Raw genomic sequence first — 16,138 nt, forward strand, 5'->3', positions numbered from 1 at the left:
CAGAATGGTCTCCCACTACTCTCCTCCAGCTTGATGCCGCATCCTCTCACCGCCGCTCCTTCTCTCTCCTCACCCCACGCCATTGGAACTCCCTACTCCTCTTTACATAGCAACCAACACATGTCGAATCCCCTCAAACTACTCTCTGGCTTATGTCTTGTCTTGTCCCTGGTATTTGCACAACTATATTCCTCTCAGCCAACTTGTCAGTTTCCTCAACATCTTTCGTGACAACCGCAAGCACCTGTCTCGAGATTGCCCCGCTTACTAGGGAAACACATTGCTCCCTCAATAGGAAAATACTAATAAAGATACCTTGTGTATTGGCAAGACCCTCTTCTAGGGTTCTGACCCTCTTCTTGAACGCTGGACAAGACAGTCTCGACAGCCCTAACCTCTTGGCCTCCACCCATGCCTCTAGAGGCGAAAGGATACTTTTCAAGCCTTGACCTTCTGCCTCCAATTGTAAGAAACATTGTACACATTTCGGTGCCCACTGCCGCGTGCCCCCAAACCTATAGACTGTATAAATGTCTGCGTCCCACTATAATTATTTGGGCGTTCATGAGGTTGTTATTACGATGGTGACCAAACATGGTCCCAACATAGATGTAACGTATCAGTGCCCTTGAACCAAGTTATATGAAAAGCATCAATGGGTTGCGGCCTGCTTGCGGGCTGAGGAGAGAGGCCTGAGGAACACAGTTCTAGCAGTCCTTGCAAACTGACCTTGTTATATGAAAAGCATCCATGTGTTGTGGCCTGCTTGCGGGCTGAGGAGAGAGGCCTGAGGAACATAGCTCTAGCAGTCCTTGGTAACTGACCTTGTTATGTGAAAAGCATGGAATGGTTGCGGCCTGCTTGTGGGCTGAGGAGAGAGGCCTGAGGAACATAGCTCTAGCAGTCCTTGGTAACTGACCTTGTTATATGAAAACCATCCATGTGTTGCGGCCTGCTTGCGGGCTGAGAAGAGAGGCCTGAGGAACACAGTTCTAGCAGTCCTTGCAAACTGACCTTGTTATATGAAAAGCATCCATGTGTTGCGGGCTGAGGAGAGAGGCCTGAGGAACACAGCTCTAGCAGTCCTTGGTAACTGACCTTGTTATGTGAAAAGCATCCATGTGTTGCGGCCTGCTTGCTGGCTGAGGAGAGAGGCCTGAGGAACACAGCTCTAGCAGTCCTTGGTAACTGACCTTGTTATGTGAAAAGCATCCATGTGTTGCGGCCTGCTTGCTGGCTGAGGAGAGAGGCCTGAGGAACACAGCTCTAGCAGTCCTTGGTAACTGACCTTGTTATGTGAAAAGCATCCATGTGTTGCGGCCTGCTTGCTGGCTGAGGAGAGAGGCCTGAGGAACACAGCTCTAGCAGTCCTTGGTAACTGACCTTGTAGTAAAGGCTGTCCAGATATTGAGAGCACAGGGCTTCAAGGGACCCTGATCTCTTTGTAACCCAGATGTCTGGTTAACTAAAGAAATATATTTCACTGAACGCGCGGATCTCTGGCCAGGTCTGGAGATCACATGCCCTCCACGTGGTCTCTTGCCCTGGCCTGGGCTGCATTTTTCCAATGCTTACCATTGGCAGCACAGCAAGGTCACATGCCCAAGGTTTGTTCTCTGTAAAGCTGATTGGGCAATGATGCATCGAATCACCACCGCACCACTCTATGCTGGCCCGCGAGCAAGCGATGCAAACAACAATTGCAATGTAGTTACATTGTTAAAATTCCTTGTATTTTAGTCAGTACAAAACGTTCTTAAAAGTCTCCCTCCCTGCTCGACCTCCTGAAAGCAATACTTGACAAAAGGAACATTAGAAAGTGCAGTGTTCCAGAAAGACAAGCGCTTCATAATCTTCACAAAATGTCAGCGCGGCACTGATGCCATTGGCTGACATTGGAGCGACAGGGCTCTATTGGCACTTTGAGCCGCTGCCCGGCTCGCCGCACGCGCCGACGCGCAAGGTTTCACATTCCGGCCCATACATCTATATTTGTCAAGCAAGCTCCTGTTGCATCCTGGGTCGGCTTTCATCATGAAGGGCCTGCTCCTGCAGTGTTCATCCTCTCCCAGTCTCCTTCGGAGCCCATTTGCATTTATGTTTTGATTTAAAGATTTTAAAATTAATTAGTCATGCACCATCTGCACTCATTTCACTTAAGGCTAATGAATTACAATGAGAACAGATTAATTAGGAATGCACCACCTGTACACACTGTACTCTGCCTGGCAAGAAATAAATAAGTAATGACTTTAGCAAACCAGGCTGGCTTGCTATCCTTAAGGACCAAAGCTACTGGACCAACCCTACTCAGCCAACCCACCAGGGATGCCCCAACCAGACACACCATACTAAAGCAAAGCAGCATAGGCAACCTTATGAACCAACCATGCTGAAGCAACTCCTAACTAAAGCAAGTCCACTGACCTGCTCCTACAGAACCAACCCTACTGAGGCAAGGCCTACGGCTGACCCAACCTTGCTGAACCACCCCTTCTCTACTCAACTGACCCTGCAGAGTCACGCCTAATAAGGCAAGGCTACTGAGCTCACCCAGCTAAACCAACCACAGTGAGCCACCCTGGCCAAGCCACCCTACTCAACCAACCCTACTAGACCAACCTTGCTCAACCACCCCTTCTCTACTCAACTGACCCTGCAGAGTCCCATCTAATAAGGCAAGGCTACTGAGCTCACCCAGCTAAACCAGCCGAAGTGAGCCACCCTGGCCAAGCCACCCCACTCAACCAACCCTACTAGACCAACCTTGCTGAACCACCCCTTCTGTACTCAACTGTCAACTGGCGCTGCAGAGTCACATCTAATAAGGCAAGGCTACTGAGCTCACCCAGCTAAACCAACCAAAGTGAGCCACCCTGGCCAAGCCACTCCACTCAACCAACCCTACTATACCAACCTTGCTGAACCACCCCTTCTCTACTCAACTAACTCTGAGCATCACATCTAATAAGGCAATACTGATGTGCTTACCCGGCTAAACAAGCCAAAGTGAGCCACCCTGGCCAAGCAACCCCACTCAACCAACCCTACTAGACCAACCTTACTGAGCCACCCCTTCTCTACTCAACTAACCCGGAGCATCACACCTAATGTGGCAATGCTGCTGTGCTCACCCAGCTAAACTAGCCAAAGTGAGTCAGCTTGGCCAAGCCACCCCACTCAACCAACCCTACTAGACCAACCTTGCTGAACCACCCCTCCATTACTCAACTAATCCTGAAGAATCACACCCAAAAAGACAATGCTGTTGACCACACCCAGCTAAACCAACCCAAGTGAGCCACCCTGGCTAATCCACCCCACTCAACCAATCCTACTAGACCAACCTTACTGAACCACCCCTTCTCTACTCAACTAAACTTGCAGAGTCACGCCTAATAAGGCAAGGCTACTGAGCTCACCCAGCTAAACCAGCCAAAGAGAGCCACCCCACTCAACCAACCCTACTGGAACAACCTTGTTGAATCACCCTCCATTACTCAACTAATCCTGAAGAATCACACCCAATAAGGCAATGCTATTAAGCACACACAGCTAAACCAACCAAAGTGAGCCACCCTGGCCAAGCCACTCTACTCAACCAACCCTACTAGACCAACCTTGCTGAACCACCCTCCATTACTCAACTAATCCTGAAGAATCACACCTAATAAGACAATTCTACTGCGCTCACCCAGCTAAACCAACCAAAGTGATAAATCCAGGCCAAGACACCCCACTCAACCAACCCTAGTAGACCAACTTTACTGAACCACCCCTTCTCTACTCAACTAACCTTGCAGAGTCATGCTTAATAAGGCAAGGCTACTGAGCTCACCCAGCTAAACCAGCCAAAGAGAGCCACCATACTCAACCAACCCTACTGGAACAACCTTTCAGAACCACCCCCCATCACTCAATTAATCCTGAAGAATCACACCCAATAAGGCAATGCTGTTGAGCACACCCAGCTAAACCAACCAAAGTGAGCCACCCTGGCCAAGCCACCCCACTCAACCAACCCTACTAGACCAACCTTACTGAACCACCCCATCTCTACTCAACTAATCTTGCAGAGTCATGCTTAATAAGGCAAGGCTACTGAGCTCACCCAGCTAAACCAGCCAAAGAGAGCCACCATACTCAACCAACCCTACTAGACCAACCTTTCAGAACCACCCCCATCACTCAATTAATCCTGAAGAATTACACCTAATAAGGCAATGCTATTGAACATACCAAGCTAAACCAACAAAAGTGAGCCACCCTGGCCAAGCCACCCTACTCAACCAACCCTACTAGACCAACCTTGCTGAACCACCCTCCATTACTCAACTAATCCTGAAGAATCACACCCAATAAGACATTTCTACTGAGCTCACCCAGCCAAACCAACCAAAGTGAGAAATCCAGGCCAAGCCACCTCACTGAACCAACCCTATGAAACGAACCCTACTGAATCAAGCCTACAGAGTATACCCTAATGAGACATCCCCACTGAAGGAACTATACAGATCCAGCACCTACAGAAGCAACTCCACTAACCCTCCTGTGAAGAACCCACTCCATTGAGTCAGCCCTCAGAGTCATTCCTAGCGAGCGACTCTGTTGAACCCAACTCAATGAACCCTAATGAGCACATCCCACTAACGCAAACCCACTGATCCACCTCAACTAAAAATACCATAGTGAAACTCCCACACTGACCCAATCCTACGAAAGCATATCAAGTGAGTGAACCATACTCAACTGACCCCACATGTGTCAAAGGTAATCTATATAAAGCAGCATTCACTGACATTACTTTTGTACCTCTCTCTCTCTCTCTCTCTCTCCTCCTCTCTCTCTCTCACACAAACTCTCTGTAGATCTATCTTTCTATCAGTCTCTGTATGTCTAAATGCCTGTATCTATCACTCTAAATACAAATATCTGTCCACCTATCCATCTATCTATCTCTACATGTCTGTATCAATCTGTCTCTCTTGTTCTCTCTCTCTCTCTCTCTCGCTCTTTCTGTTGATCTTTCTATCTGTCTCTATCCGTCTAAGGGCCTGTATCTATTACTCTAAATACACATATGCATCTATCTATCTATCTATCTATCTATCTATCTATCTATCTATCTATCTATCTATCTATCTATCTGTCTCTCCATCTCTCTCTCCATCTCTCTCACCATCTCTCTCTCTTTCTCTTTCTATCCGTATACCTGTCTATCTGTCTAAACATCTACCTTTGTATCTATCCGTACATCTCTAATTCTCTTGGGATTTGGGCATTCAATTCACCAAACCCTCTTTGATTTCCACATTCACCCCTGTCCTCTTCCTTCGGTCCTGGGCCCCTAGAGCAGAGCAAGACTTGTACAACCAGGGGCCACATTACAGAAACCTTGCCCCAGTGCAAGTTCTGCTGTGCATTAGCATTGTGGCCAGTTACAGAACATGTTCATTCAATGCATGTTTGCACCAGAGCAACCTTTGAGGTACTGATAATAGGTAAGGGTATTAGCACTAGGGCAAAACTTTGCCTTGGTGCAAAACTCATTGAAAGTATCTGGTTTTGCAGTGCTTGCCCCAGTGCTAATCCGATGCAATAGTGTGCTTGCACCAGTGAAAAGCTTCGCTAATGAGGTCCCTCAATGTAAATCGAGCTATGATGCTCTATGTTAATCTGGAGTTTGGTTTTGGTGTTAAAGCGTTTTCAACAGCCGGTTCGGGGGGCTTGGCCAGTGGACTAAGCACTCTAGATGTACAACACATGAATGGCTTACTCTTCATCCCGCCCTATAAATGTATGAGTGACAGCATGCATGGGAACAGACACAAGTTGTCATCAGTTTAAACAAGCAATCAAAAACGTATTAGAGACACTCCCAACTATTCACCTAGGTACTCTATCCTAGACGCCTACACATCCATTTCCAGCCATTTCACAAACACACCAAATCACCCACCCTAAGATGGCCGCCGTGTGCACTGGGCAGTGCAGGCGTTGCATGCCACAAGTTACAGACACCTGGCCCTGGATGCCACAACGGGCCCATCCTAGATGCCATTAGAAGATTTGGAAAATGTGGATTGCAACCTTTGGACTACCATTGGCGTCAGCCATAGCCCTCATTGCTAATGGTAAGGGGTCATGGGATTTCTGTTCAGAACATCTGCATGTATGTTATCCACACCTGCACTCTGATTGTACATCATCTCACTCACCAGAGGGAGGATCCCTGCATCACTAGAGGCACACTCCGCAGGAAACCAGAGGGGAAAAGTGAGAACCTCGGCTTATAATAATAATAATTGCGCCTTACAGAGCACATATTTACATACAATATCACCCAATCGAAATTGGTACTCATTTATTGACTGAGTATACCTCCTGGGGCATTAAGTCTACCAGCGGGAGCATTGAGTAAACCCCTGGGGGCATTGAGTAAACCCCTGGAGCATTGAGTATACCCCAGGGGGAATTGTTTATATCCCCAGGGCATTGGCTATACCCATGGGCATTGAGTAAACCCATGGGGGCATTGGGTGTACTCCGGGGGGGCATTGAGCATACCCAGGGGCATTGAGTAAACCCATGGGGGCATTTAGTATACCCGTGGGAGCATTGAGTATACCCCAGGGGGCATTAAGTATACCCCTGCGGGCATTGAGTATAGCCCTGCAGGAATTGAGTATACCCCAGGGGGCATTGAGTTTACCCCAGGGGGCATTGAGTATAACCCAGGGGCATTGAGTGTACCCCAGGGGGCATTGAGTGTACCCCAGGGGGCACTGAGTATACCTATACCCCAGGGGGGATTTGTGTATACCCCGGGGCATTGGGTTCACCCATGGGGGCATTGAGTATACCCATGGGGGCATTGAGTTATCCCCTGAGGCATTTGGTATACCTCCTGGGGGCATTGAGTATACCCCCGGGGCATTGAGTAAACACCTCATGGGCATTGAGTATACCTTCTCCAGGCACTGAGTGTACCCCCAGGGGCACTGAGTGTACCCCCAGGGGCATTGAGTATACTCCAGGGGGCATTGAGTATACCCATGGGGGCATTGAGTATACCCCCAGGGGCATTGAGTATACCTCCTGAGAGTATTGAGTGTACCCCAGGAGCATTGAGTATATCCCATGGGCATTGAGTAAACCCCTGGGAGCATTGAATATACCCCTGGGGGCATTGAGTAACCCCTGAGGGCATTGAGTATATCCCAGGGGGCATTGAGTATACCCCCAGGGCATTGAGTATTCCGATGGGGGCATTGAGCATACCCCAGGGGGCATTGAGTATACTCCTGGGGCATTGAGTATACATCTGGGGCATTGAGTATACCCCAGGGGGCATTGAGTATACTCCTGGGGCATTGAGTATACATCTGAGGCATTGAGCATACCCCAGGGGGCATTGAGTATACACCTGGTGCATTGAGTATACCACAGGGGGCATTGAGTATACACCCGGGGCATTGAGTATACCCCGGGAGCTTTGAGTATATCCTGATGCAGTCATTCAAACAGGGGGCAATGAACATACTCATGATATAGTGACATCACCCTCAGGCATTGCAACATGCATCAGACATTTGTGTTTAGAATTAGGGTAAGAACAGTTAAACAGCTGACAATAAATATCTTACACTTATAATACATACACTGACATTATAGTTAATCACATTTTAAGGTGCAAGGCCCTCTGCATCGTCCACAAGGCTTTCTGGGGCCTGGGACCGCTCTACCTCCAACTTTCTCTTCCAAAACATCTTCCTTCTCAAGCTCTCCGATCATCCACATCCAACTTTGGGGGCAGCGCTTCTACAAGCAGAGAGTTGGGGGCAGATCTATCTCCTCGGCTGGGGCCTCCCTCTGGAACTGCCTCCCTGCCTCTCTCAAACTTGAGTAGAACCATCTCTGGTTCCGGAAGCAACTCAAGACCTTCCTTTTCACTTCCACTTTCTCTCTTCCTCTGCCCTGCTGATGCATCCGACTGCTGCGCGCACTGGTCACCTGATCACCCTCTGAACTCGGGCCCAGGCTCCTGCATGTCCAGTTGCCCTCGCACTGCCTCCGGGCTCCCCAGCAATTAAGGGTCTGTATCTGCAACCCTACAGTCCCTTCTCTCTGCACTTATGAGCCACCCACTGGCTGCACTTGTGAGTTAACTGCACTTGCTCCTTCCCCCCTCTGGCACTTCTCCCCTTCCCTCTTCCCTGCGCTTGCGCAATCTGAATGACATAAGGCCTATTTAGATCGTTAGTTCGTCCTCCCTTGTTTACCCATCCTTGTCTTGTCTTGTTGCACCTAGAAACACTTGTGTACAGGCGCATTATAAACGCCACATCATATCATCATGTCAAGGTTATAGCAAACATGTGAATGCACGAACATATCGCAGAAAACACCCACATATGGAACACAATATGACACCTTATAGAAATGCAGAGTTCGCCCTAGATGTCCCACATACTGTGGGTGCACATCTTAAACAGAGGCTCTTATCTTCACACATTTGATTCCTGCAATGCTAATGCTGCTGCTAACACTGTCATGTAGGCCTTGCTAATGTCACTTATTGGCAACTTCTACATCAGGGGTTCAAATAATTTCATTTCAAGTCATTTCTAAAGTTTCATCCTGAAATTTGAAAGATGGTCAAGATAAAGATTGAACCTAGCCTTTGAGGAGCCAGGATGGCTGGATACAAGGAGGGATTGAGGGATGGATGGATAGAAGGATGGATTGATGGATTGATGGATGGATGGAAGGATGGGTTGATGGATGGATGGATTGATGGATGAATAGAAGCATGGATGGATGGAATTGTGGATGGATGGATTTGTTGATGAATGGATTAGAGGATAGATGGATGGTTTAATGGATAGCTGGATGGATGGATTTGTGGATGGATGAATTGATGAATGAGTGGATGAGTGGATGGATGGATTGATGGATGCATAGATAGATGGATTTGTGGATGGATGGATAGACTGATGGATGTATGGGTGGATGGATTGATGGATGGATAGAAGGATGGATTGAGGGATGAATGGATTGATTGATGGATGGATGAATGGATGGATAAAGGATGGATTGATGGATGGATAGAAGTATGGATTTATGGATTGGTTGATCGATGGATTGATGGATGGACAGAAGCATGAATGAATGGATGGATGGATTTGTGGATGGATTGATCGGTTGATAGATGGATGGTCCCCTCCTCCCATACTTCTCCTCCCCCTTCCAGCACCATCTGAAATGTCATCAGTCCTAGTATGATAGTCGCTTGTTTTGTTCCTCTCCCTCCTTCTCATCCCTTCTCCCTCTCCTCTTGTAAAATCATGGCTCTACCAGAGATGCTGCCAGGCCTAGTACGGTAGTCACCTGTCTGTTTCCCATTCCTTCTCATTTGTGTCTTTGCACTTGCTCTGTCTGAAATGTCGCTAGGCCGAGTACGATAGTTAAATTCACATCTTTTTTTTTCAGGGACTGTCAAGAATGTCATTGTATTTTTCCCTTGTTCCCTCCCTTGCCGTGAAGCGCTTTGAAACACATTGCATATAGGCGATGTACAAATAAACGATCATATAATATCATATCATGGTTGGATGGATTGATTTATGGATGGATGGATGGATGGATTTGTGGATGGATGATCAGATGGATCAGTGGATGGATTTGTGAATCGATGGATTGATGGATTTGTAGAGGGATGGACTGATGAATGGATGGATAGATTTGTGGATGGAAGGATGGGTTGATGGCTTGATGGATGGATGAATTGATTGATGGATGGATATATAAGGATGGATGGATAGAAGGATGGATTTGTGGATGGATTTGTGGATGGATTTGTGGATGGATTTGTGGATGGATGGATGGATGGATAGATTTGTGGAGGGATGAATTGATGTATGGGTGGATGAATTTGTGGATGGAAGGATGGATGGATTGATGGATGGATGGATGAATTGATTGATGGATGGATATATAAGGATTGATTGATTGATGGATGATTGGTGTATGGCTGTATGGCTAGATTGATGGATGACAGAAGGAAGGATGGATTGATGGATGAAGTGATGGATGGATGGATTGAAGGATGGCTTGAAGGATGGATGATGGAGAATGACTTCAAACACATGGTATCTCTTAATCTGTTTCTAAAACAACTCTATGCACTTGGACTTCATCTAAAATAATCTCTAAATTACGCTGAGATGCTGTCATGTGCATTTAAACCATTCTGCTTTTCTAGTTTTCAAAAAGTTCAACTGACTCAATTTCTCTCAAGTTTGCCGGAAGGGCATTCCAAGCCCTGGGAGCAGCATTGAGAAAAGCTCTGGTCTGAGATTTGGTGGGTTTACATCTAGGAAACTTTAAATGATTTGTGCTATTGGATCTTATGGTCCTTACGCTATAACTGATAGCCAGACGTTCTGTGAGAGAAACAGGCATGAGTTCCAGGCGACATTTTTGAGTTATTAACGGGAGCCTAAACTGAATTCTAGCTCTCACTGGAAGTCAATGTAGGGAGCGTCTCATATCAGAGACATAATCGCGCCAATTAAGTCCTGTGACAACCCTCACAGCACTATTCTGAATCACCTGGAGACGGTCGTAGTCAGACTGTGAACTGCCAATCAACAATCTGCAGCATAGTTGAGTTTCGACCCAATAATTGATCAGGCTATTGTCTCAGCATTTTCCTGTGAGATGAAAGGTCTAAGAGATGTTGGAAGTTTAAAGTAATAGGTGGAGGCCGAGACAATCCCACCTATCTGAGCTATCATCGTAAGATGCTGATCAAGGAAGACACTGAGCGTTTTCACTTTACGTTGCACTTCAATTTTAGAGTCCAATATGGAAAAACTATTGTGTAACACTCCCAAGTTTAGAATTTTCTTTGGACTACCCACATTCACAAGCTCTGTTTTCTCCTTGTTGAGCACATAAACGGATGATCTCATAAACCTGATTAACTTTACGGTCATCCTCCTCATAGATTCCAGTGAGTGGGATGACATATTGCGTGTCATCCAAATAATTTGTAAAAGAAATACCAGAACTTGTCAGCATATTAAAAAAAGGGACCATGAACAGATTATACAATGCGGGCGAGACACATGCCCCCTGCGGGACACCATACAGCAAAGTAAAGGGATCAGACTCTGCATCACACTCACTACTCTACATTGCCTATTGGTTAAAAAGGAATTTATCCAAGAAATAGCGTTACCGGAAAAGGTTGCCACTTCCCTCAACCTGGTGGACAATAGTGAGTGGTCCCAGGCCCCAGAAAGCCGTGCAGATGATACTGAAGGTCTTGAACTTGATCTTCACAGCAACTGGGAGCCAGTGGAGAGTTTAGGGCTGGAGAGATGCAGTCCAAGTATAAGTCTTGCAGTCCTTTTATGGATTAGTTGAAGCGGGCAAAGGGAAGAGTTAGGCAGATTGAGAAAGAAGATGTTGCAGTAGTCCAGTCCGGAGAAGACCAGAGCTCTGGAGATATTGAGTTTCTGGGGGAAGGTGAGGAAAGGGAGAATGCCTTTGATGAGGTGTAGCTGAAAGTGGGCCTTCTTGGCAAGGTCTGTGATGTGAGGAGAGAAGGAGAGAGGGGAGTCGAAGATGACACCAAGGTTGTTTGCCTCACAAGAGGGTGAAGGAGCGGGCCCATGGAGGTCAGCCAGACTGTGGGAGGGGAAAAGGGAGCAGGGGTCCCAATGAGAAGGATCTCTGTCTTACGGGCATTAAGGCAGGCTTTGTTAGCAGCACACCATGCCTGAATAGCAGACAGCCATTCAGAAATGATAGAGGAGGAGGCAGAGGAGGGACGCTTGAAGGTGAGAAGTGTGTCATCTTCATATACATTGGATGTTAGGAGAGAAGATGGAGATCAAATGGGCTAGAGGGCCCAGGTAGATGTTGAAAAGACGCCGAGGTGAGAGGTTCGAGCCCTGATGGACACCTGATGGTGGAGAGAAAAGGGCCCATTTAAGCCTGGGAAGGTTGGTCAGAGAGGAAGAAGGTCAACCAATCCAGAGCCTGGTCCGTCATGTCAAGGGTATCGTGGAGACGATTTATCAGGGAGGCATGTTTGACCATATCAAAGGCAGAGGGAAGTTCAAGAAGGATGAGAATGGAAGGAGAGCTGGAATCAAAATTTCAGGACACATATTCACGGGAGTTCAGGAGAGCAGTTTCTGTGCCTCTGGCAGCTCTTAAGCCAGACTGGTGGCCGTGGAGACAACCAAAAGATTCAGTGTGGTGCGTAAACTGGGAGATGCCAGCTTCTCCAAAAGTTTGCCCAGGAAGGGGGTGATGGAAATAGGGCAGTAGTTTACCAGAAAGGAAGGTTCGGCAGAAGACTTTTGAGGAGAGGATAGACAAGGGAGTGCTTGAGGAGAGAGGGAAGGAGCCAGTGGCAAAGAGGTGATTGTAGAAATCGGCCTAGGCTGGAGCAAGGGAGGCACTACTGTCCTTGATAGTTCTGGAGCAGCAGGGGAGCACCTGTTTGGATGAGACTTTCTTAGATCAGACTTCTCTGGAAATATCTTCAGGTGTTGTGGAAGAAAAAGAGGAGAGTAGGAGTGGAGGGGAGAGGGCGGTAAAAGGGGTTATCAAATTGAAGGATGATAATCAATTACTGTTATAGGGCATGGGTCTACTTTGTCTAACATTAGGCATTATGCATAACATTGCATTTAAATATTGTTATTATATATTTCTGCATTATCTGATTGTATTTACAAAATGTCCATTTGTTTTTTTTAATTGAAAATTAGTTTGCAATGGTTGATATCTGCTTATTACAATGAGGCCCAGGTGTGGCTTAAAGTGCTCGGAATACTCATACCAGTGGATTTTCCAAATAAGTTATGGCTGTTAAACATGCTTAGGCATATGACTGAGATACTTGCATGCATAAAATGCACATACCATACTTATAACTGGAATGCAAAAGTGTGCGTCCGGGAGGATAGCTCAGGGGCAACGTGCTCGCCTTGGAAGCAAGACGACGTGGAGCAACACAGGTTCGATCCCCGGGTCTGCCCTTAGAAACCTCTGGGTATTAAGCGTGTTATAAATTACCTATCATAGCATATCATAAGCGACAGGTGATAGAACAGCCATGCAAATGTTGACAAAAAAGATCCAAGACGTAACTAACATGGGGGTTAACAATATGTGTACATGCAAGTGCCACACATACCTGCATTGATACGTTGTGCCTGAGTGCTGTCATGTAAGTCACTGTGTTTTGCATAGTGCACTCCTCTCAATAGTCTTATAACTTCACACTGATCTAGTGGTGCAAAAGTGGAAGAAGTGCTGTCAAATTGTCAGCAAATGGGGAGGAAGCGGAAACGTCATGGTGAAATGATGTTGGGACGATGAAACCATCTCAAAAGTTAGAACTTTTAAATTCCCTTTTTGTGTATGTATGCCACACGTGAGCTGCATTGCTAATGTGTCACTGCATTGCACGCCCACACTTTCAGGCAGAAGAATGAAGCCTTTGTGGACGTGGTCAATTGCATGTATAAGTTTCGAAAAGCTTAGTCTACCCTTTAATTTGGGAAGCCGGTTTGTGATCATCATGTCAACAATGGGCAATGTGGCCACATGGTATTCGTTTGTAAATGGCCTCCTCTCACCCAATCTGAATGTTTTGAGTGCAGTCAATAACTACTGGTATTAACAGCATTCTGAACATTTTGTCTTCTGAAGCAGACATGGAAATGGAAGCAAAAAGGGGAAAAAAAGACCATTTCGATGCAGTATTTCTTTCAACAAGACACTTCCTCCCTCATTTATTACTTCAGCACCAAATCTCCAAAACACGCATTGTTACCACCGCCACCATGAGCTAATAGCCGTACAGACCTAGAGATGGGTCATTATCGCTTGAGCTGCCGATGCTTCCCCATCTTAAGGCCCTTGGGTTTGTCGCTGCCCATAACTTGGTGGCAGGTCATTATCCCGCGATAATGACTCCTCCCTCAGCCTATAAGGCTACCTTAATTGGCTCCTTGAAACTGTGTCAGTTAATAGTGGAAAAAATATCTATGCAAGAAAAAAATATATAGAGATATAACGTGCCTCATTATAACTCAGGCGGTCCGGAAATAACGGTGGCGGTAAACCCGCCGCCACCGTTGTTTCCGGACCGCCTGATCCCGACTCCTGCAGGCGGGAGGTGATGTTCCTGCCAGGTATGACCTGGCGGGTTTAATACCGCCCGCCTGCAGGCGGACGAGGAAACACCGGCAGCATTACGAGATGCTGCCGGTATTTCCATGATCCCCATTCCCATCGAGTCCCATAGGACCCGATGGGAATGGGGATTAACACCATTCCGCCTCCGTGATTCCCGGAAAACCAGGGTTGTAATGCCCCGGTAATTCCGGGAATCACGGAGGCGGAATGGTAAGACGAGTCCGGCGGTAACGAGGCGGTTTTACCGCCGCGGTTACCGCCGGACTCTTAATGAGGCCCAATATCTCACAAGCAGTGCACATTATCATATACTAGTCATTTTCTGATGCGAAATGATTTTTGGGTGAGGTTCTGAAACTTATTTTTATAAATAATTGGCAGAAGTGGAAAAAAGAAATTCACTAGATTTTGTAATTCGATGTTTATGAACTCTATTTCAGTACAGAACCTGATACCCTTAGAAGCTTACCTGCCAATGTTACATACATGATTATAAAAGTAGCTGATTTAAATCTTATTTAGTAAAGAAATAACTTGATGCATCACAGATTTCCAAAGTATGTACCCACTACTCATCTGTTTATAACCTTGTTGATAATTTCATTTCAAATGTTTATTTTATTGCCATTAACTCTTCAATTGAGATTAAAACTCAGAGGCCTTATGCAAATTTATACTATGTAATGAAAGTTCAATTCAACCTGAGTACAAATTGTTTGTTTTCATACTTTCCAGTAGCAAACCTGATTACTTGAATTCTAGAAAGAACATAAATGCATTTTAAATCTTGAATCTGTCACGCTATAGCTGAAAGACGCATTCGAGGAGCAGCGAGAGCGGCAGGGGCAGCTCAGAGATGTGGACAGGCGCACTGAGAGAGATGTCTGGAGCTCGGAGAGAGGTGTCCGGGGGAGCTAAGAGGTGCAGACGGCGGAGCGGATAGATGCCAGGTCTGAGCTGAGAAACAACTGGGTCAGAGTCCATATTTATCAGTAAACAAATTGAAAATTAATTACATTGTAAATTGTATGAATTGGACATGATAGGTTTGCACCAAAACTCAATCTTATCCCTATCCCTATCCTATCGAAATGAACGTTAATTTTCCTTAACTATCTTCAATAAATTACACCCCAATAGAGGGAGATGTAATTTGGGGGATAGACAGGGAAGAAATCTAACATTTCCTGTAAGTTTTCAATAAGACGCACATATAATTCTGCATTCCCCAGTGACCTTTACCTTTTGGAATAGAAGTTCTGAACCTGGGATAGAAGTTTGCCAGCATGCTCTAAGAAGTTCTTATGGAAAATGGGGTCCTTAGCCCAGTCCAAAGAAATCTGAAGGGTTTCGGGTACGGAATGGGGCTTTCAATTCTCTATAAACTCCATAAGCATTATAAAAGGGAAAGATCGATGTCATGGAATTAATGTCATGTTGTGTAAATGATCACATCTAAGTGCATGTTTTTGAGTATATGGCTGGTTGATCTTTTTGTTTTTAAAACACAAAAGTCATTGTGAAATTAATTGCATGCTGTTTTCCCACGATGCACACAGTATTGATGAAAAGCTTTTTGAGTGAATATAAAATGAACCATGTGTAAACCTATGAAACTGACCAGCACTGCACAATTACAATGTGATTATGTGGGAGTGACAGTAAACCCTTAAAGTACGGCTGGGTTTATTATGTGCACAATTCTGGCCTTGCTATCGACAATTCCAAGTGCATTTCCTGGGAAATGTGCACTTTGAAGTGTCTACAGGTCATGTTGTGAAATCTCAAGCCAATGTTCTATGAATTTAAGAGCCAATATCAGGGCCAAATTTCAAGATAATTCCTACATATTGTCCTTGTTGAAAAGCCTTTTCTGGGAAACATTTTGTAAGGCTTCATGCTGTAACCTAGG

General features: G+C 46.0%; 1 protein-coding gene across 3 annotated transcripts in view; it reads left to right on the top strand.

Annotated features, from left to right (window-relative positions):
* Positions 1-16,138, top strand: part of TAFA2 (TAFA chemokine like family member 2) — a 1,145,470-nt gene that overhangs the window by 1,057,030 nt on the left and 72,302 nt on the right. For 2 of the 3 annotated variants that reach the window (XR_011281920.1, XR_011281919.1), the window contains one exon: positions 15,034-15,198. Coding sequence is in view for 1 of the 3 variants with exons in the window: in XM_069629850.1 (XP_069485951.1) it covers positions 15,034-15,144 (111 nt within the window). In the remaining 2 variants the exon portion in view is untranslated. The remainder of the gene's footprint in view (positions 1-15,033; positions 15,199-16,138) is intronic. The other variant, XM_069629850.1, reaches the window with a different exon arrangement.

Source organism: Ambystoma mexicanum, chromosome 12 (genome assembly GCF_040938575.1).
Source record: "Ambystoma mexicanum isolate Mex_15411 chromosome 12, UKY_AmexF1_1, whole genome shotgun sequence".
NCBI lineage: Eukaryota > Metazoa > Chordata > Amphibia > Caudata > Ambystomatidae > Ambystoma > Ambystoma mexicanum.